This window comes from Furipterus horrens, unplaced genomic scaffold (assembly GCF_987537825.1).
Source record: "Furipterus horrens unplaced genomic scaffold, mFurHor1.1.pri manual_scaffold_3, whole genome shotgun sequence".
NCBI lineage: Eukaryota > Metazoa > Chordata > Mammalia > Chiroptera > Furipteridae > Furipterus > Furipterus horrens.
Window position 1 is genome coordinate 181,943,739 of NW_028327173.1, and position 23,371 is coordinate 181,967,109.

The 23,371-nt window shown below is 41.8% G+C and overlaps 1 protein-coding gene across 1 annotated transcript in view; it reads left to right on the top strand.

Moving 5' to 3' along the window:
* The window catches only part of RHOJ (ras homolog family member J), a 78,155-nt gene that overhangs the window by 32,878 nt on the left and 21,906 nt on the right, over positions 1–23,371 (top strand). The window contains exon 2 of the mRNA XM_090270963.1: positions 18,419–18,477. Within this exon, the coding sequence (XP_090127089.1) occupies positions 18,419–18,477 (59 nt within the window). The remainder of the gene's footprint in view (positions 1–18,418; positions 18,478–23,371) is intronic.

Consider the following 23,371-nt stretch of genomic DNA (forward strand, 5'->3'; position numbering starts at 1 on the left):
TTTGCAGGATGTTAGTTTCCCCGGCTAATCATGATTTAATTTTCCCCATGTAGAGCTGGTTAGAGAAAACTGTAAATAGTTGGCTCCATTCAAACCTCACATTAATAGAAATATTCCTTCTCCACCTGTTTACAACCTTGAATGCTGGATTTAATTCTAACCTCACATGTCATATCTCATTATCAATCTAATGCTCTCAATCAGTGGTTCTTGATCTTGGCCATACAATATGATCATTTGGGAAGCTTTAGAATATACCTACACCTGGGTCTCAGTACTAGAGATTCTGTTATCATGGGCCCAGGGTATGGCCAAGATTGAAAACCACCGCCCTAAGCAGATACTCATTAGAGATGCAGATATGTCACCCCTAGGAAACATGCCTAATTTGCATGTTGCAACTAATTTAAATGTGGTAGTTAGTTAAGAAACAGTTAAAATTGATTTAGAATTAAATAAAATTCAGAAATAGGGAGAAACATTTCCTAGATCAACAGCAAGCCACCTATCTGTGCATGCTTTCGTCCGGTCACCACAAACACATCTCCACATTTCTGCTGCCACCGCCTGGTCTAAGCCACCATCACCTTCACCCCGGCCGCTGCAAGAGTCTCCCAATTCTCTCTTGCCTACTGTCACACAGCAGCCAGAGTTGAGCTTCTTAAAATATAAAATAACATGCCATTTCCTTCCTCAAAAACCTTCAAAGTCTTCTCACCACTTATGCCACAAAATACACCAGCTCTCCAGGCCATTGTCTGCTCACTCCCACCACCCACCTCATCCACCTGATCTCTTCCCACTACACACAAACATTCTTTGCTCGCTTTACTTATTGTTAAGGACTCAACTTATGTGTCACCCCTTCAAAGGGATTGTCTTTGACCCCTACTCTAAAGTGAGTACCCTGTTTTATACTCTCTTAGTGCTTGATTTTATATCTTCAGAATGTGGCATTACTTGTATGGTATCTTGCTTCCTCTAGACCATAAGCTCCCTGAAGACAAGAACAATTCTGTCTTGCTCATTTATGTATGCCCCAGAAACAAATCTTGCCCCAGCCTAGAGTAGATTCTCAATAAATTCTCAATGTAAATGGAAGAAGTGTTTTTCTTGTATCATTTACATACATTGGGGAATGCTATAAGAAATAGCTTATGTAGTCAAGATGTCTACATTCTATAAGTGTCTTTTTTACAAAGATCCATAGGAGATAGTTTTTCACAGTCTCAGTTCTAGGGATGGTTATGTTGCTCTTGAGTAACTAATTGGTGTTTTACTATCATACTCCATAAATCATTTTATTTTGATTCTATAATAATTCTACAAATCATTAACCAATTAGGCTTCCCTCTGTGCTCTGACTGATAAGAAGCTCAGAGCCACATGTGTGACCCTCCCCAAGCTCACCTTCTGTCAGCAAGAGAACACTCTCACAATATGTATTTTGTACTCTAATCTCACTCCAATTTTCATCCAATCAGTCCTTCCTTCATTTCCTCTATGCTCCTTATTTTTAATTATAATGTACTTATAAGTCATTTTAAATACTCTCTAGAACTAAGGAAGACAAAATTAAATAATGACAAATAAGTTATTCAAGGAAAAGAGAATATCTATGTGATGAGTTGTGTTTCAGCAGATTCAATAAATAACACCACTTTTCCCTGCTTGAGAGACAGAAACAGGAGTCAAACAGAAAAAGACCAAATTGGCTTAGTACCATGGATCACAATGAGCTTCCTAAAGCATCATGAAAAGCATTGAAAACAAAGACCTACATACTGAGAGAGAGAGAGAGAGCATGTATTTTTACTTCCCTGGGCAGACAGATTCGAAAGGGTAACAGAGGAGAGTTGAGCGATGCATCCCCATTACTGCTGCCAAATTCACCAAGCAGATCATTCTCCCTGGGGACAGTAGGGTCCAGAGTGTTAACATTGAGTAATGCCCTTCACATGGAAACATTAATCCAAGGGAAAGCATGTCCTCTCTCCCGAAACATCATCGACTTCAAAGCATTTATTTCACTAGTAGATATTTTATATCAAAGTTTCCCGTATCTGTTTTCTACTGCTGCTGTAACAAACTATGACAGCTTATTATCTTACATTTCGGGTCAGAAATGTTTCTCACTAGCTAAAAACCAAGGAGTGGGCAGAGCTGCATTCTTACAGGCTCTAGGGGACAGTCTATTACTTGCCTTGTCCAGCTAGATTCTAGAGGCTGCCCTCATTCCTTGGTTCATGACCTCCTTTACATCTCTCCAAACTTGGCTTCCATTCTGACCACCAAGTAATAATCTAGAATAATCTCCTCAACTCAGGATTACATCTAATTTAATTACATCTGCAAAGTCCCTTTTACTGTATAAGGTAACAGGTTCACTGTTTTGGGGGTTAGTAGGTAGATATTTGGGGGGAGCATTATTCTGCCCACCATTGTTACACTAAATCAGTGATTATCAACCTCGTTCATCTCATGGCATACATAAACCAATTACTAAAATTCCACAGCACCCTCCCCAAAATATATTTTTGTTGTGTTGGCTGTTGTCATTTTTTTATTTGACAATCTAAGGGAAAAAGAGGTCAGTGGCCCTGACTAAGTAGTTAGGTATTGCATGTTTTAAAAGTTATTGGGGCACACCAGTGTGCCATAGCACACTGAGTGAAGATCGTGGCATTAAATAATTAGGTGCCTGTGGAATACCAAAGCATGAATTTGGGATGTGTTTAAAACCTTATCAAAGAACTGTTGCCAGTCTGGTCTCATCCATTCAAGCCAATTCATGTATTCCAACAGTTAAGTCCAAAGACATGATATAAAATACTTTTTCACCCTAGAAAAGTAGTCCAGGGATACTTCTAAAGCTGCTTTTAACCCTAAGAAAAATATCACTGCTTCCTAAGTAACAGCCCTCTGAGCATGCAGCTTTGATGAAAGAAGCTATTTTCCTATTCCTCCTACCTGGAACTCACCACCATCTCTGTGATCCCCCAAACCCTCCCCATCCATTGCAACACACGCACGCATGCACACACACTCCTAGCATTTCCCATCTTCCCTGCACAGCCTCCACTCGCAACCTGAGAGACATAAGGACGGGATAAGAAGCATCTCTTAAGAACAGGAAGTGAAGAGGTAATATTTGACAAAGAAATTAGGAAATTCCCTATAACCGTTTAAGAAGCATTTGGCTGGATTTTTAGACAATTTTTCTAGCCCTGCTTCTAGTTCTAATTCTTTATATATATTGTTTATTCCACTTACGTTACCTTACTCTTAACCAAAAGGTCTAGGCCTCTATAATTCTCACGGAGAAAGCCCTTCAGAACCCAGGGTAGTGTCAGGCAAAGGGATAGTCAATAGATACTTATTTGTTACTAATCATGAGCATCCGGCTGTCATCTGCCTGCAAATTCCTATTTGTTTTTTGTTTTGTTTTGTTTTTATTATTAGAGAAAGGAAGAGGGAGGGAGAAAGAGAGGGAGAGAAACATTGATCAGTTGCCTCTCACACACCTCCAAGTGGGAACCTGGCCCCCCAACCCAGGCATGTACCGCAACCAGGCATCGAGAACTGGCGACCTTTCGGTTCACCGGCCAGCACTTAATCCACTGAACCACACCAGCTAGGGCATGCAAATGCCAATTCTTAATTCCCTCATCTTCTAAAGGTACACTCACCTAAATACAGTTGACCCTTGGGTCCACTTATATGCAGATTTTTTTCAATAAACACACCTGGCCCTTCAAATCCAGGGGTTTTGCATCCACAGATTTAACCAATCCCAGATGGGAAAGTCTTTGCACACTCCCAAGTACAGATTCCTGAGCATGAATCCCTGGGCACAAAGGGTCGACTGCAGAGTCAAAAGTTACACACAGATTTTCAAATGTGAGGGGACTAGCACCCCTAACCCTCACCATTGTTCCAGGGTCAACTGTACTTCAAAATCACATAGATTTTAGATATTTTAAACCATTTGTTTAGTATTTTCTCTCACTGGTTTAGATCACTGCCCCCTTCTCGGCTATCTCTCTCTGCTTTCCTCCAGCCATTTCTATCTTTACATGGGTCAGCACTTATTGATGAGCTACGCCCTTCTCACTCTTCCTGGGATCAGATAACAAAAACAACTAGTTTCAAATGCCATACCTTAGAGAGGCAGAAGACCTGACCCTCGGACCAAAATTTAAGAGAGAGGAGTTTCTGCTAATCACCCAAGGGTCAGTCAATTTGATCATTTTTTTAAAAAAAAGCAAAACTAGAAACTAAATTTGTCTGAAGAGGTATGGATAATGTTCATTTATTCTCATTAACTTTTTTTAACTGAAATGTAATTAGCAGGAGTGCTTTGCTCTTTTTCTCTTTGTTTCACAGCTGGGAAATCAGATTTGAAGGCAGAATCTGCAGATCTTCACTGTCCCCCACAGTCCTCCTAGCAGCATGGTGCTTGGAGTGATGATGGAGTCAGTCCCTGGCAGTGGTTAGGGTCAAGGACGGGGCTGCTCCATGCCCCCCAGGCCCTGAATTGACACCATTAATGGCTGGTTTTGCTACTCAACACTGAATCAGCATTATCTCAATTGTCAGCGCTGAGAACTAGCCAAAAACTCCATCACTGTCTCTCCTGGAGTGAGCCCAGGCAGAGGGCTCAATAGCTTTCCTTGTTTTCCAGAATTGATCACTTTCAATTCAACAATTGTGTGTCCTGGCATCCACACCAGCAAGTACCAGCAGGACCTCCTGCTGTGATTTCCTGAGTGCTGAGAAAGCCACACCCTCCACAAGCTCCTCACCAGCCTACCAGCTGCTCTGAGATTTCCAGTGCGAGCTGTCTGGCATGATCCTCTTTAAAATGCACACCCTCCTTGGGGGCGGGCACATCCAGAGCTATCCATCATTCAACAAATACCCATTTATTGAATACTCATTATTTTCAAGACACTATGCTGGGCCTTAGAAGTTTGTCTTTTCGTGTAAGGAGTTCACAGTCTAGTCACTTTTAATCATTTGCAGAACTCCAGTGTGTGGGAAAGCAAAGAAGATAGATTTTTGATAAGGGAGAAAAGGGAAGAAGGATGCCAATTACAGGGCCAGAGAGGAGAAACTGGGGTGAGGTGAACTAGTCTGACTTTACCGGCTGCTCTGGCAGCTGCCTCCACCACACAGGCCCTTATGGGGACCAGACAGACCGGCAACGGCAGGGCCAAAAGCATCCTTTCGTAAATTAGGTCACAGAACTTCAAAAAGTTACTCTGAAATCCCATATAGAAGAAAGCACATTAGTTGTTTTTAAGTATATTTTATTGATTATGCTATTACAATTGTCCCAATTTTTCCCCCTTTGCCCCCATCCACCCGGCACCCCCCTTTCCTCCTGCAATTCCCCCCTTAGTTCATGTCCATGAGTCCTGCATATAAGTTGTTTGGCTTCTCCGTTTCCTATACTATTATTAACATCCCCCTGTCTATTTTGTTCCTACAAATTATGCTTTTTAATCCCTGCACCTTTCCTCCATTCTCCCCCTTCCCTCTCCCAGCTGATAACCATCTAAATGATCTCCATATCTATGACTCTTTTCCTGTTCTGGTTGTTTGCTTAGTTTGTTTGTTTGTTTCAGATTTAGTTGTCGATAGCTGTGAAGTAGTTGCCTTTTTAATGTTCATAGTTATGATCTTATTCTTTTTCTTAAATAAGTCCCTTTAACATTTCATATAATAATGGCTTGGTGATGATGAACTCCTTCAGCTTTGCCTTGTCTGGGAAGCACTTTATCTGCTCTTCCATTCTAAATGATAGCTTTGCTGGATAGAGTAATCTAGGTTGCAGGTCCTTACTTTTCATCACTTTGAATACTTCTTGCCAGTCCCTTCTTGTCTGCAAAGTTTCTTTTGAGAAACCAGCTGATAGTCTTATGGGTATTCGCACATTAGTTTTTATTATGTTCCAAGCTGCTGGATATAATCTACTGAAATATTGAAATAAATGACTGAGAAAATCAGCCCTTTTTATGGTCTCATTTACGCAAATCGCTTGCCTCCCGCCCTTTACTCCTGCTCTCACATTTTGAGGTCAATTTCCCCTTAGTGATGACCCAGGGGAGTGAAACAACATTTTCCAGGCCTCGAAATTACTTGTTTATAATTTCATCATTTTGCAGTCCTCTTTTTTTGGCCGAAGTTCATTCCAGGCCTCAAACCTCCATGGAGGAAACTGGCAGCCCTCTCCGGAGGCTCCCCTGTGAGCAGAGGCCTTCCGCTCTTTGCAGGACTTAGCACGTGATTACGCCCCCACCCACCCTCTTAATTTCTGAGTGGGCCGGTGAGAGTGAGTCCTCCTGCTGCTGCCCAGACTCTGTTCCTTCCTGCACTTCTTTAGCAGAGTGTACTTCCTATCTGCCAACCACCTGACACAGACTCAAAGAAGCCACATTTAAAGACAGAGTAAGAGCCTTGTCACTTAAGTGTGGCCTGCAGACCAGTAGCAAGGGCACCACCTAGAAGCTTATTAGCAACATCGATTCTTAAGCCCAGACCAACTGAATCAGCATCTATACTCTGTCTAACAAGGACCACCATCACCACCCAACCCCAATCCCCATCCCTACTCACCATCCTTGTGATTCCAATGCACCTTCTAATGGCAGCAGGGATTGAAAACTGCTCCAGCCCTGAAGGGCCACCGCTCCATGGGCTATTTTTCACCCCTGTGTCAGAGACACATGTCCTGGTGCCTGAAGAAGTGACTCTTGCCTTGACTTCATTGAGGGTGCCTCCTCCACCACTAATAGAAGAATGGTCTGCGTCATTGGTGAGCAAGGCATTTGAAAATCATCTTAGCACCTTAATTCATCAACCCCATGTTTCTATAGCTCATTTCTGTGTCCCTTGCTCACCACACAGCAGTTGGCACTGGCATCAGTTCTCACCAGTAAACTCTGTGGCTGAATATACCCTTCTATTTGCTAAATCCCTATAGTGAGACAAACACCATGCTAGACACTTGTCCTCTAACCAAGAACCTGTAGATCAGATTGTGCAGGTTTATCATATAGCCCTTGCATTAGTCGGGGTTCTTCAGAGCAACAGAATCAATAGGATGTGAATATACGAGGATAGAGAAAGAAGCTTTTATTATAGGGAATTGGCTCATGTGATTATGGAAACTAGAAGGTCCACATCTGCGGTGCGGATCAGCAGGCTCAAAACCCAGGAGAGGTGACAGCACCAGCGGAGTTCAAAAGCAGTCTGTTGGAGAATTCCCTATTACTCAGGGTTTTGTTTTTTTTTTCCTGTACAGGCCTTCAACTAATTGAATGAGGTCCACCTACATTATGGAGGGAAATCTGCTGTATTCTACTTATTAAACTATTAATCTCATCCAACAACACCCATACAGATATGCTCAAAATAATGTCTGACCAAATATCTAGACACCCTAAAGTTAAGGTGACACATAAAGTTAACTATCCCAGCCCTTATTAGAAGTTCATGATGGGAAGGGAGGGAGAGGCACCAGCATCACAAGGCGGGTCACCTGACTTGTTGTAAAGGTTACAGACATGTGTTGGTGCAGCCTTCCTCACCATGCCAACATCGTGGTCTTCTGCAACATCCTGAGTCTACCATTTTCCTTTACCAGGGCCCTCCTTGAGGACAGGAATCAGTAGTGTGTAATTCCACACAGAAACGAACAGGCTAGACAGAAGTGACAAGAGTCTCTTTAGCACCCAGTCCCAGTCTCTGACAGCTACTCACTAAAGAGCCAAGCCCAGGCCCGACCAGTCCTCCTGCCACAGCCAGCTCAAACCGAGACTTTAATAATCCTTCAGAATAGGTCTGAGTTTTCCCTTTGGAGGGACACAGGTCAGGACTGAGAGACGTACAGAGAGGCCACAGGTCAGAAGAAATCTGGTGACAAGGCCAGTTTAGGGCAACCCTAGAGATATCATGGAAGCTCCTAGGTAGACCCAAACAGCCTAGATATCTAGACTAAACCAGCTCCTGGAATCTGCCTTGGAATAGAGCCCATACTGGGCTTCCAAAGTTTGGTCCCTATTGGAGTAACCCACCCCTGCCCAAGTCCCTTCTTTCCTCTCCATCTTCTTTCTCACTACCATCACGACTCCATGTCTCCAGCAAAGTTGACTTCTTTTTCTCTTCTTCAATATTACAATTTCTCTGTAGTTATTGGAAAAACTACTGGACAGCCCTCCGCCACAGCTCCACTGTCACATGAGGTCCTGAATGCCCACCTCACAAGACTGGTGCTGATCTAGTAAAGATGATTTCCCAGGCCTCTACACATGCGGTCCCCATCCCATGCCCATATGGCTTCATCTGGTACAACTTCATCTTTCTTTTGACCAATTAGTGATGACTAAGAGGGCCATCATCTTATCTCTAATTCCCTTTCTACTCTTGAGCCTTTAACCTTCTGGTCTAGCAGGGACTGCAGCCCCAACTACCTGGGGTGTCCTTGACAAAGTGGTAGCACAAACTGCTGTCTATAGGTTCCAGGAGAAAGACATGATATTAGAATCCTAAGAGAGTTTGACAAACAACCCCTTAACCTGTGAAACAAATACCTGCAATATTCATGTGTTGGAGACACACAAAAGAGTATTAAATTATAAATGTCTATAATGCTTCCCTCCCCCCAAATCCTCCCCACTTCTGTTGAGAAGAGAAAACACCTTTTGCTACTAAGCTTCCCTCTCTTCCAAAGCCCTAAAGGAGAGGGCCAGCCAAGTCCTGGACTTTCTTGTGTTGGCAGAAAGAAGACTGAAATATTTACAGGTAAAAATATATATATATAAATAAAAAATAAAATATTTACAGGTGTGCTGATGAAGAATGAAGGGTAGAAGCAAAGCTTCAAGGTGAGGCTAAGCTATGAAAAACACTGAGAAGATTATTTAAAGAAGCAGTGCTATGGTTTATGATTTGAATCTGCCTTTGGTGTCTTAATCTTTCACTTCAAGTCAGAATGGGTTGTTAGTGTTGTGTGTCCTTGAATGTGAAATCATATTGAGACCAAACCATGTGGTTCTTCACTTATCTGTTATATTTTTTAAATCTTTGAAAATGTACAGAAACTCTACTAGATTAATTGTACCTCACCTAAAACCTAACAGAAAAGTATCGACAAAAACAAGAATAAGAATTCAAAGCTCCAGGTTGCTAATTCATCGACCCAGTTGACCACTAGTGCGAAGCATGCAGGAGGCCTTCTAGATCTGAGTGACAATGCATACCATAGGTTCAGGGGGTAGCCAATACTCAGTGCATCCCTTTACTGGCTCTCCTTAATGGGACTGGCTAGCCATGAATGTACATTTCTAATAAGCATCCAAAAATTATACTTTTATTTTTAGATGTTTGAGGAAAAGACAATTTGGGAAAAATATGTGAATAAGGACACAGAAGCAGTAGATGTTACCCTACACAAACTCTGAGAAAATACTTAATAAATTTACAAAATGGGCTTCCAGATATTCATTGCAGAAATAATCCAAGAACTGTTTTATCTCAAATTGTTCTTTCTTTAATCATAATTAACCAGCAAATAATAATATTTCTTGACACTTGTTAAGAAGTAAAAAACAGAAAAACTAAAAAGAATGTCTGTTCTGGTTTGGGATATTAGACTAAGATAAATGAAATAAAATGGAAAAACTCACAATTACATAAAATTCTAGGATCCTGAAGAACAAGATAGACAAGTAAATATAATCTAGGATAACAATCATGCACAGAAGTAGAAAACAGAAAAATCGCCTCATGTTCCCCAAATAATCTTATAATATTTTGGAAAAGAAGTTATTGAGAGCAGAAACACACACTCTAAATATTCACTTGGCTAGTTAATTTTGCTAAGCCTAGACATTGTCAAGAAAGGGCTATATTTAGAATGAATTTACTGCTGTTGTCTTTACAGTTCAGATACATCTTTTGGTTTACAGCGAGTACATTTTGGCAGATTCTAGCATCTTCAAATGCATAGTATTTTCTTGGTAACTTCGAAGGGCAAGTATAGATAAAGCATTAGTGGTTGGTTCATCATAATTCTCTGAAAAAGGTAGGCTGTTCTGCAATACACAGTTGATAAAGCTCCCCTGCAGCAGACCTATTCATCACATGTTCCTACTCATAAAAATAGAGGCTTGGTCCCACAGCCTAAAACAAATCTGGGCAAACCTGACAAAATTAGAGTGTGAACCAAGAAGCAGTGGCCGAATTTAGGTGATGACATTTAACCCAATCTGTATATAACAGTAATAATAAGAACATAACCACAATTGTTGGGCACCCAAATATCTTTTTTCTGATTTACATGTTCGCGGTAACAAAGTATAAAAAAAATTAAAAGCATTTTCTATAAATATTTTAACCTATGCAATGTAGAATTTTACCTCTACTATTTAGCATTATATCCTCAATATTTTACCACACCAATCAATATTCTTTAAAAAGATACTTAGTAAGATCGTTCCATAACTGATGAGGAGCAATCCCCCATTATTAAACATTTAGGTTGTGTCCACCTGTTAGCTGTTACAAACACTTGATGAATAGCCTTCATATGCATACATTGGGGTGCACTTATATGATTATTCCTGGGAATACATTGCAGAAATAGGCTTACTGAGTCAGAGATAGACCCATGTTTAGGCCTTTGATCTATACTGCCAGATGGTTTGCCAGAACACTTGAACCTGTCTGCATTTCCTGCAGCAGTGTGTGTATGCCACGTCATCATGTCTTTTTCAATCTGATAGGCCGAAGATTACATCTTGTTTAATTTGAATTTTTTAACTCTAATATTCATTGTCCCTTTATTTATAAGCTGTCTATATTCTTTATTTTCTTTTGAATTATTATCCTTATTGACTAGAAAACACCCTTATTTATCAAAGATAATCACTATGTCATGTTCCCAACTCAAAAACCCTATTGGAATTACTTTAAACTTATTAAATTGGGCAGGTATAACATCTTCACAATAGAGAGCTTCCTACCCAAGATCATGAATTGTTTCCCTCTCTGTCTTCTTTTATGATCTTTGCAAAGTGCTTCCTGTGCTGTTTTTCATAAAGGTCTTGCACATTACTAGACACATTATAGTATTTGTTTTTGTTGTGAAAATAATATTTCCCATCATACTTTCTAACTAGTTATAGCTGGTACCTGATAGAATTTTTATGAGTCTAATAATGCTTTGAAAATTCTTGATTGGAACACACTATTTCACTTTTATTACCACTTCAGTGTTTGAAGTTCCTCTGCAACTATTTCTAGACAAGGAGGGGAGAGTGTTGTTACAGTTTGTGTAGTTCAGGTACTGTGTGACAGATATGACCAAAAAGATAATATCTGTGTAAGATTTTATAAATTTTAAGTTTCTTCCCTTACATTACTTCATGTACTGTTCACAAAACCTGTCTAAAGTGGATGGAATACTAAAGTAAATTGAGTTTTTATTCTCATTTTAAGGATGAAGAAACTGGGGTTCAGATCTGAATCACTCGCCTGGAGAGTCTGATAAAAATGCAGACTTCAGTGCCCCACCCATCCCAGTCCTATTTCCTCAGAATCTTAGGGGTAGGACATGAAACCAGGGAATCTGTGTGTTTAACTCCTTCCCCTTGGTGGCTGCCATGAAACATGTAGATCTAAGATAAAACTGAAACTTTCTGCCTTTAAATTAGGTGTTTATTTCACCATACCTCATATAGATATAATTAAAGGAGCTGACAGTTTTTAAAAGTATTTCTTTAAACATGGGATCCTGCAAAAAGTATGTTCTGGTTTGCAGACCACAAGCCTCTGTGTTCAGGCTCCATTTTTAATTCAATCATTTCTTCCCAAAGTCTTAATTAAAGGACCACTTCCCTGGACTCCATGGCTACCGCCAGGGAGCCTGACTACTATAACTCGGGCAACCACAGTGACCCTCAGCAGTGACCCTGACCCACTGTCCCAGAGCCTAGCAGCCCCGTAGTTGGTGAAAGTGGCCTGGAAAAGTGGAACAGGGCCACCCAGGAAGGCCATGTTGCCATGGCATCCCCTCAGAACAGGCAGGCTAGCTGTAGAGTCGGACATCATTGCTAGTGACTCCATCCTGCCACTTAAGTGTCCAGAAAAGCTCACGGTGTCCCTTTGGAAAATGCCAAAGGCTAATCTAGAGAAAAGATGCCTCAGAGAAAACCTCCAGTGTGGCTGGAGTATAACGCACTGTACAGTCACTCGACCAATATTTATGAGCTACACACCTGGCCCACTCTAGATGCTGGGACAAGAGAATAAATAATACAGCTCTTGACCCAATGGGCAAGTAAGCATGGGAAAGAGACTTAAGGTATGTGGCGGGCATCGAAGAGGAGTTATGGAAGTCAGTTTTCCAGTTTATGGGAGTTTTCCAGGCTGAAAAGTATAGGGAAGGTATTTTAGAATTTCTTTCCCAGAATTCCAGGGTGAAAAGCTGAAGCAAAGGTGGTTACAATGTGGAATAACTACAAACCAAATGCCCTGTCACAATAGACATACCTAACAAATCAAAGAAACATGAAGAGGGAGGAAAGATTCGTGTTACCCTGTTCAAATGAACTCTCGTTACTGTAGGATGAATATGCAGACCTCACAAAAGCAAGCCCTCAGCTCAGAGTTCTTGGACTTTTCTCCTGGAAGCCTACTGGATTTATCCCCTCAGTCTTTGTTGTACAGAAACAGGACCTCATGCCGATACATCAAATAAGAGACTTCCTCAAGCAACTTTTATTTCACTCACACACATGCACACACAAACAGAGGAAACAAGAAGCATTCTTTGCAAAGAAGGGAAATGAGCAGGCTGAGGTGAGCCATGCAGATGAGTGAGAAGGGTTTCAAGCCATGTTAGGATCATGTATGTCAGAAGGATGAAAATACACCAGGAATTCACCACCATTCAAGTTTATGAAAATGTATCATTTACTTCTAGCTTCATACTGTGTTCTTACTTTAATTTGAGTTGGTTCCTTATAAAATGTACAGGCTTCCCCAAAGTGCACATGGAAGCTAGTGAGTCACTGTCCCAGACAAGACCTTCTAGGGAGGAGGAAGGAGGGCATGGATGAAAGTCAGTTCAGAGAGAGGGAAAAAAGGTCAGTGGATGCTGCTGAAGATATCTAGTCAGCAAGCATGAGGAGGGTCAGAACTGTGAATTAATATTTAAACACCCATTTCTTGCAGCCCCCTAGACATAGACAAGCTGCTACAATGATTACCCCCTGACTTCTGAACAGCTTATCAAGAATTTTTATATCCCTTTAGGGTAAACATGATCTGTTCATTATTTCATCCAGGGAAACAAACAAAAAAAAAAAAAGTTATTTGGGGTGGGACTAGGTGATTAAGAAGGGTTGGGCATGGAGTTCATGCCATTTTTGGTCAAAAACTGCTGAACGCTCAGCACAGTGTGGGCAGGTGCACTTGTAAGTCACCCATCATGAAATGGGCAAACACGTCGAAGGAGTCTTCAAAAACAATTCACTGAAGCTCAACACTGAAGCTGAACGCAGCCTCTTACAACTATACCAGCTGATACAGATACAGATGGGTTTCTAGAACACTCACCTAGTGGGGGAAGCCTGTACTACAAAGGGCCCACCCTCCAGAAGATAATTCCATTTTTGTGCCTACTTCCTCAAAATGCTCTTTGAATAAGATTTACCGTTTTCTGTTTCTCTCATTATTGAGTTAATAAAAGTTCGATGAACCCTCATCCCATATTTACATGAGATCCATGTTATTAACTTGCTTAAAATTCTATTTCATGCTTTGTCTATAAGCTAGTGTTTCTTCCTCCAAAATAACACCTTTATAGTACTATATCCACACACCTAGTCAGGTTTGCTTCACCCTACCTGTCAAATAGAATACACTTGACATGAGTGATGCAGACAGCTGGCTGTGTTCTGGGAACAGAAGGGCACGTGGAGGCTTCCTCCTAACTGACTTCATTTTCACCATTCGAGTTCTCGTGATTCATCGTATATTTGTAACATCAATTTCAAAAGACCGCTCGGCAGCTGAGATGCCCCGTCCACCACCCAACAAGGAAGGGACTTTGAACCAGATTCCTAGTACTGCTGCTGGGCCAGATTGTTGGGCTGAGCTGGTTTACAGGGAATGACCAACACGTCCTCATCCAGGTTTGCAAATGACACAGTTTTGTGAGGGGGCCGAAATGCTGAGGGAAGTAAGCTTAGGTCTTCCTGCCTGGGACATTTTCTCTCTGGGTGAAACTAACTGACCATCAAGAGATCAGCACATGACTTAGATTTCATGTCAACTCACGAAATTAGCCACTTCAATCTACACAAAGAAGAAACACAAGGAAGCAAAGAGTTTAAAGGATTTGGCATGACCTTCATTTTACATATTTAAAAGGTCACTAGCAATTTTTCACACTTTATGGAGAGAACCATCTGAGCCATCAGCAGATGATTTGACCCACTCTCTTTAAAACCTCTCTAAATTCCAAAAACAACTCTAATAGCTTCGAGAATAGAAGGTGATCTGGGATTTTAGACTGACCACTGTCTGCCAGGCAGATTTGCCAGCTGCAGGCACTTCACAGCAGTTCGTGTCTTGCCAGTGTGCTTCAAGCTGCAGGTCTGCACATTTTGGAGGACTCTCCTCTGCCTGAGTTGCCCCTAGTGCTCCATTTCTGTGCCATGTACTCAGTATGTACTACATCTGCCGGGATATGTGCTGTGTGCTATGTGGGAGATGGGGTGTGGAAATTCTGTCCTCAGGGGTCTTCCTGTCCAGTGGGACATATATAATACAAAGATTGAAACAGCTATCATTTAGGGAAGAAAGTGACTGGTAATTCGCAAATAGTGAGATCCCACTATGTGCCAGTTCATGTGCTCAGGGTATAGAGTAGAGAGGTACAACAAACATTGGTCGAAGGAGGAAAAGTAACAATTGTTCAGCACCCACTATGCGCCAGGCTGTGTGCCAGGCACTTTCTCTTTAATTTCCCCCCCACAAGTACTCACTTTGGTAGTTAACATTACCCCCATTTTAACAGAGGCTCAGAGATGGTAGGTGACTTTACCAAGGTCACTCAGAAGGCGAACAGCAGATAGGATTGTAAAGCAGAACCACCTGACTTAAAAGATCCTGCTCTTTCAGCCTCACTATGTTTACCATTAGCATTTTAAGGCCTACCTGCCTTCTGTGCTGCTATGGCTGATTCATTTACAAATTGAGAGGCCTCAGAGGACACTGCAGCCTGCTGGCAACTATAAGACAACCACTGCTCGTCCAAGATAAGGACTCACAAAGCCATTTTGAAAACCCACACTCTGTGATTAACATGGGATCTGTCTCTGGCTGTCCCTAGATGTTCTTTAGCATCAACTGTGTGATCCACTTATCTTCTTTCCGATGAAATGGGAAAATAGAAGGAGCAGAGATGAGAGAATAAAGGTGAAGGATTAGCCAAAGAACACATATGTATAACTCACGGACAACAATGTAGTAAGTGCCAGAGGCAAAGGGGTGCCAGGAGGGCAAAAGTTGGGGGGGGGGGGGGGTTCAGTGGGGACATCTATAATAGTGTCAACAGTTAAAATAAAGGAAAAGAAAAAAGAAAAAAGAAAAAAAATAAAATTAGCTTTTTGGGGGGGAGTGATTTCCAAAGAAGAGCCACAAGTTCGTCTCCCTTCCTTTCAATTTGTCCAGCAGAGCCGGCCAGACACACAGTGTAGACAGCCACCACGCAGCAAAGCTGAAAGCCAACAGGGCTTCCACCCCAACACAGCATCCTCCCTCCTGCCGCCATTTGCCATAAACCAAGGAAATTATTTTAATTCCTTCTTTCACTTTCTTTGGAAAAAAGGAGAATTCGGGACTTTCATTGCCAAACAAAGCTTTCAGAATAAAGTCTTAATTAGTGAGCCAGCACAGCCCGACCTTGCAGGTCCACCTCTTCTGCCCCACCTCCCTCATGCATCCCAGGCAGCCCCTGAACACCCTTATCCTTCTTCTGATGCACCTTGGGTAACATCCTCCGAACGCCTTCCCTGACCTCGCTCCAGCAGCACAAGTGCACACACGCAGTAGTGCCCCTCCGGTGTTCCCACGCCCCACCAGCACGCACACGCAAGGCGCGTACATGTACGCATGCACAGGACTACCCTTCTGCGAGCTTCCACACCCCTCCACATTTCCCTGGGATAGTGTTTGCTACTTCAGGTCCAGACGTTGCTAGTAAACTGCTCCTCTCCATGCCCCAAGGCAGGAGTCTTTCTACTCGCAAGTACTGAGAGGTCTAGGAGCTCAGTAAGCCGTGGAGAAAAGGACGGCCACAGGCAAAGAGAAGGCTCTCCGCCCACAGCCCACCCCTCCTGGGCTGATGCTGGGCTGGTGCTGGCCTCAGGCCTGGTACAGTTCTTTGCAGTTCAATCTGCCAGGCAAGGAAGGGTGAGGCCTGAGGACAGGCAGGCTGGAGGGAATGGTGGCTCTCTGAGAAAGCTCAAACAGGAGCGTCAGGGTTCCAGTGGAGCCCTGAGGGTGAGTGACCCAGCTCCTGGTGCTCACTCCACGGCTGTGGGCCTGTCTGTCCTGCCGTGGTCCAACAGGGTCTTCAGAACAAGCGGCCCCACTCGCTAGAGGCAGAAGATTCCACCTGCTGTATTTCTTCCGCTTATTCCTGACCCTTGGCTGGGTAGTGAATTAGTCACTAAAACAATTTAGGCAAGGGAAAAACATACAATAAAATTTTTAAGTTTTTTAAAAACATGTAGGGAGATTTCAGGAACGTCATTCTGGACTTAAGCAAAAGCATGTAGGAAGAGAAAAATAGAACAGGACAAAGAGCTGCAGGCAGTGTAGTTTCAGCGTCATTTCCATTGCTAGCCTGACATTTGAAAGGAAGTAAAAATACTTAAAATCCCCTCTTCTGTCAGTGTTGTCACCAAGGTTGGACGGAGCCAGGGTCATCGCTTTAATATACACATTTAAAGCTCATCTGAGTGGCTAGAGCCGTGTTATCAAGCTGAACACAGGTTGATCTGAGTAGACAGAATAACTGTTCCTGGTGTCTGTGAAGGCAATGATTTTTAACAAGTGCTTTGCAAAGAATGAGCCCTTAAGAAGTGCTTTGCATACATGTAGCCCATGAACCTGAAAACAAAAGTAAAATTAGTACCAAATCAGCAACTCTGAGCAACAGAATAGAGAATTTGGCTGGCATATGCTGGAAATATGGTTTTAAAGGGTTGCTTATTTAGTTAGCTTTCATTTCCTGCACAGCAAACAGTAAAAGGCATCAAAAATCTGACCTGACTCAGGGTGGTGAACACACAATACAATATACAGATGATGTATTATAGAATTGTATACCTGAAACCTAAACAATTTTATTAAATGTCAGCCCAATAAAGTCAATTTTTAAAAATCAGCTTTACATTGCATTTGCATAGTTTTCAATAAACTAAGAAAAATCACATTCTCCTCTATTATTTTACTTCTTTTTTCCAAAAAGATTTTTTTTGAAATTTAAATTTGTTCTTTCCATTCACCAAGAGAGTTGTATTATTCTTGCATTCAATCTGTTCAATCTCGGTTTAGTTTCAAGTTGAAACTTTATTTCATTTACAGACATGTAGAGGGAAGTTGGCATCCCTCTATTCTCACTTTCAGATACAATTGTTTTGCAAAGCAGTAAGCCTGCTGGAGAAGTCAAACTCTCCACTTTTCACTCTATATACACCCTTCAGGCATGTGAAACTGAACCCATACAGCATGTCATCCTTCAGCTAAGGTTCACCATCGCAATGAGTCAGTTGGGCTAAGGCACAGGAATATTCAATTTTTTAAAAAATTAAAAATAAATATGAATCCCATCTCATTTGCCTTATAGATTATAAAGTATGCATGGGGGGGGGGTTAGTATTCTTTGCTTTGAGGTTCTTGTTAACATTTCAAAGACAGATAAAAAAAGGACATTTCTAACAGAGAAATTGCTTACGCATTCTGTGTCTTGAAAGGTGGCTCAAACCAAACAAAGGGAGAAAATAACCTAACCAAGAAAAAGTTCAGCATTCTTTTCCTTCATGAGCTTGATAGTCTAGGGCCTAATAAAAATCAATGAGCAGCCTACAGAGTGCCTTTGCAGCACCAATATTATCCATCCCATTTGAGAAATTTGGACTTGGCTTAGATCATCTAGTCTCACTGCAGCTCAATGTTGTCTTTTCCTTCGGAAATCATGCTGTCAACTTGGTTTAGAATATACATGGGTGAGGCATATGCTTATCCTCACTGTCCAGGGAAACATTGGCATGGAGAAATGTGAAGGTTCCTGATTGAAGCTTGTATTTATGGACTCTCCTCTTCTCTTCTCCTCTAGTTACCGTGACGGTGGGAGGCAAGCAACACTTGCTCGGACTCTATGACACCGCAGGACAGGTACATTTGTATTTTCTTGATTCATTTTTATTATTTTGATTCATTCAATAGATATTACTTCCTCTAGTTTTGGGGGATGAATTTATTGTCTACCTAAGTGACAACCAAAGCACATTCTTAATATTATAAAAATATTATAATTACAAAGAACTAAATCATTACATGATTCAAGGTATTGATAGACAAATAATAATTCATTCATTCATTGATGACTGACAATAACCAAAGTAATCTATTTGGCCAAGACTCTTCGTTTCTGACTCTTTCTACCCATACCAATTCCAGATCTAGGATTACTGAGTCAATTTCATAAATGTGAGTTTCATCCATTATTTTTTTCCTGTTATATTTTTTCCCCCACACTTTATTTGAATTGTGAGAGCTGTGAATAGTTCCAGAAAGAGATAGGGGATGGGGAGTGAGGAGTAGGAAGAAGATAGAGTAAGCGTTGGGAAGAAGAAAAGCCAGGACTAGATGTTTTCCAAAAGTGAAGCTCAACCTCTGAATGACTAGAGGCTGTCTCTTAATTCTCTAAGATTTTTGAAATGTTCTCACTGTGTCAGATGTTTTTTTAAGTTGGAAAACCAGACCAACCAATAGTGTAAGGCAATGAACTAGCATTCTCAACACTTAATGAGTTAGCAGATGTTCTACTTGGATGAAAATGCCAACTTATTTTTCTTTCCTCACACCCTACACTCCATTATGAAAAGTTTCTCATGTTGTAAGTCCATGGGTTGGTGGGGAGGTGGTCAAGCAATCCACATCTGTGGGTCAATTTCTTTGATAGAGCTTTTGTTACCATATGTCTTGGGTCACTTATGTAGGTCAAAATTAGCGGGTTGTTTAGTCTTATAACTTAAGTCTTGGAGTGAATGTCTGACCATGTTCTTTCCCACTGTGAGTTTCCTGGTAATTGTTATTTATAGTTACACATTTGTCTAGGCCTTTTTTTTTTCTTTTTTTTTCCACAATTATCTGGAGATATGTCTTTTTGCTCAACTTGAAAGCTCTATACTAGAAAAAAATAGTAAATGGAATTTTCTTGGGAATTTCCCGAGAAATTCAAATGCAAATATGCATTTGCAAGGGCCACTGTATAAATATCTGTGGAACATCAAAGGCTGGTGTTATAACCGAACAAACCAGGGCTCACTCACGTGTCACCTTGATACATGACCCAACAATTAGTGTTGAAGGAAATAGGTGTTTGTTTACAGGATTCCAAACTTGGGGTGGTGTAGGGGGCAGCTGAGAGCACCCCTGCTCAGAGTCCTGTTCTCTCACAAGTCCCAGCAATTCCCTTGCTCCCCACCAGGCTATAAGCCAAAACCAGGCCCAGTAGTTCCCTCCTTCCGGATCTGAGGTACATTGTCCTCAGCCTCTATGTAGTGGTTCAGGGAAACATATGCCATGTTACACTGGATCATGGTGGAGTCCAGAGAGGCACACATCCCAAGAGAGTGGCTTCTCCACACGTCCTTCAGAAAACCCAAAGTCTGTACTCCTGGGCACAGTTTAGCATTCCTGATATCTCCCACGGTATTCGTGCTTAGTTAGGCAGGTTCCACACAGCTCTATCAGCTCTCTCCTTACACAGCACCTCATGGCAGAATACGTCAGTACAGACCACATGCCTGCTTCTTCACTACAGACCGCATGGCGGAATCCCCCTACTTCAGGGCTCCTTCCTCGTAGCTGCCCCCTACATACACACACACCCTCATGGCAGATGGGGCACCCGTCCTATACCCTTTCAGACCATGTGGCTACTCTTCTTTCTCAGCCCACCCGTATTTAAAATGCTCAGCCCGGACTTCCTGTGACCTCATATCCTGCCCCTCCTATAATGTGCTGCCTTTGCCAGTTTCTCTGAATCTTTTACCTTCTTTTGGCTGCTATCGTTATAGTCAGCGCAAGAGTTCTCAGTGCCGCATGGACATCTGCTCCCCCCCCCCCCGGCTTTGTCATGAGTCACTATACCTTCTTAAAGTCAGGTAAGCCTTTTCCCAGGGCAGCAGCACCACTACTGACTTGCCATTGTAATGCAGTGTCTTAAATGTTGTGTCATCTGCTTCCCCTTCCCCTTTATCCTCTCCCAATCGAGGTTTGTGGGAACTTTTCTGCTATTTTCAGAGACCCTTGCTCTGCACCCCTTTATAGTGTTGGGCAAGTCTAGGAAGTGGGGAACTTGGAAATTCTAGCATGAGAGAGACTCAAGGCTCCTAAGAGCATCCAGTTTCCCCTCATCAGCAGACGATTGTTGGGGCCAGCTACTCTCAGGAATTGGGGATCTCATCACATTAATACTAAGACACGCAGCTAGGAAAGAATGCCCCCAGATGCTCAAATGGGAAAATTGGTTTGGCTCCTCTGAACTAAGTACAAGGGTCTCAGTGCAGCTTATACTTGGCTACTCCTCTGCTAGAGAGCATTTCAGCAATAGGGGTACACTGTTCTTTGGGTTGGAGTTGCCTAGCTCAATCACATAATTGTTGGTGTGTCCCCTTCATCAGAGACTCACAGCCTTAAAGAGAGAGGAGTCTACATCCTTCTTCCCTGTAGTAAGATTTTATAGGTATTAAACCCAGTTTGAAAAGTTTAATACAGCAAGAATTATTGCCTGACTCTGAAACCTCTCTCTGTGTTTCCCTTGTCTTCTAAAAAGTGCTCTGTGACCCTCAGGCCCATCCAGTTCTCCCTCCTTCTATAGCAATCCATGGCAATTGTTAGCTTCTGTGCGTTAATTGCCCCCAGTACAACCTCCCCAGGCCTCTATTTAATTTCAAATTCAATAAAATGGTTTAAAAGCTCTTGTGGAGTTTAATTTTTCTTTCCCACTGCTCTGTCCTTTATAGAAAAATTTTTAAATAACACTATTATAGGAGTTGAGCTCTAAGGCAGTGTAGCAATATCTTTAATTTCTAAACTGGAGAATGACCTAGTCCTCTGACACAGAGGGCAATGATGAGCACTGATAAAATACAATAACAAATGGGTTATAGGTATTTCTTCAACTTAAGTCTCACTTTAATCCTTCCCAGCAGCTACTTTGAAAGCTCAGAGGTAGACAAGGACTGTAGGGGAGCATAAAACATGAAGAAAAGGAATCAGAATATATCTTACAGTTTCTTCTAGGCCTCAAATTCTATGATTAGGACATTTAAAATATGAACTCCAAGAAAGCCTGAAAGAAATAGAGTAATCAAGCAAAATGACTTGAGGCTAGACCTAAAGGAGACCTTTCAGCAGTAAAGGATTATTAAATGTCAGAATCTGTTACACTAAAGGGAGACAGATAGTTCATTTTGTAAACCAGAGGTTCTCAAACTTGAACAGGCATCAGAATCACCTGTAGGCCTTGTAAAAATAAAAAAAATTAAAATTAAAAAGTTAAAAATTATTTAAAAACTAGCCATTGGGCCCGAGCTCCAGAGTTTCTTATTCTACAAGTGGGGCCCAAGAATTTCCATTTCTAGCAGATTTCCTGGTGATGCTGCTACTGGCCTGTACACCATACTTTGAGAACCATTGTTCTAGAAGCTTGTCACTCAAAGTGTGGTCCAGTGACCAGCAGCATCAACGCCATCTTATTAGAAATGCAGATCACAGATCCCACATACTAAATTCTAAAATTTATTTTTAAAAGATCCCCAGGTGACTTGGTGGTTGAAACATGGTTCCTAACTTTAGGAGAAGGTAGTGGAAAATAATTATTACCCGAGTTCATTCCCATGGTTCTATGACTCTGCCAGTAAGACTTTGTAACAAATTTAATTTACAAGCATTGTCCCAAAATTTCCATTCCCTGCCTCGGGTAGAATAGTCAACCCTCCTCAGTTATATTCTAGTAATGTTGCTGCAGTCACATGGCCAAGGAACATGTAAGTCAAAAATACTCATTTGGCCAGAGTTACTAATAAAGGAGAACTGATCTCAAACTCAATTGCTCCTTGAACCACAAAAAGGAAATAAGTCTCTGAACCCATCTATGGAGTTCCATCTTACTATGAATAATTAGATTTTCTTTCATGAATAAACCAAGGAGCAGTGTCTCTCATCTTTGTCTTGAACTACTTGTGGGTCACAGTTGATGAAACCAACCTCAAGAAGCATATGTGTTCTGAAAGGTAAAGTGGTAGGAACTCATTATTTCTACCCTCAAAGTTACCCCTGGACAAAATCATTCGACCTTGTTCCCACCACTTGGCCACACCTCGTCAGCCTTGGACACAACTGCAAGCCCCACTGGCCCCACCTGAGACCCGCTCCCAGCCCTTCACAAGTCAGCCAAGCATTTGCTAAAGACAATTTATAATGAAATCACGTACGTATACTGGCAGCACGTGAAACTTTGCTCTCTCCTCAAAGCTCTGAAACAAACTAATATTTGAACTTTGAGAGGAGTCCTTTAAAAACGAAGTCTTCAAGCCCTGGCTGCTATGGCTCAGTGGATTGAGTGTCAGCGTGCAAGCCAAATGTCGCTGGTTCGATTCCCAGTCAGGGCACATGACAGGATTGCATGTCAGGTCCCCAGTTGGGGGCACTAGTGAGAGGCAACCACACAGTGATGTTTCTCTCCCTCTCTTTCTCTTTTCCCCTTTATCTAAAAATAAAAATAAACAAACAAACAAATTAATTAATTAAAAAAAAACAACAACGAAGTCTTCAGAACGCTCATTCATCTATCTGTTAGGTAGAGTTCCAAACATTAGGTTAGGCAACGAAGGGAGGGCTTTTGCTCAGGTGATGCTGCTTGTTAGCCCTCAACTCACACTGGGGAGGGAATGAGGCCAGGCCTGTAAGCCAGACCTCGCTAGATCTCATCGGTTCATCCTGTTCAGCACATGCTCCCAGGAGTACATCACTGAAAGTCTCTCTGAAAGGGATGTCT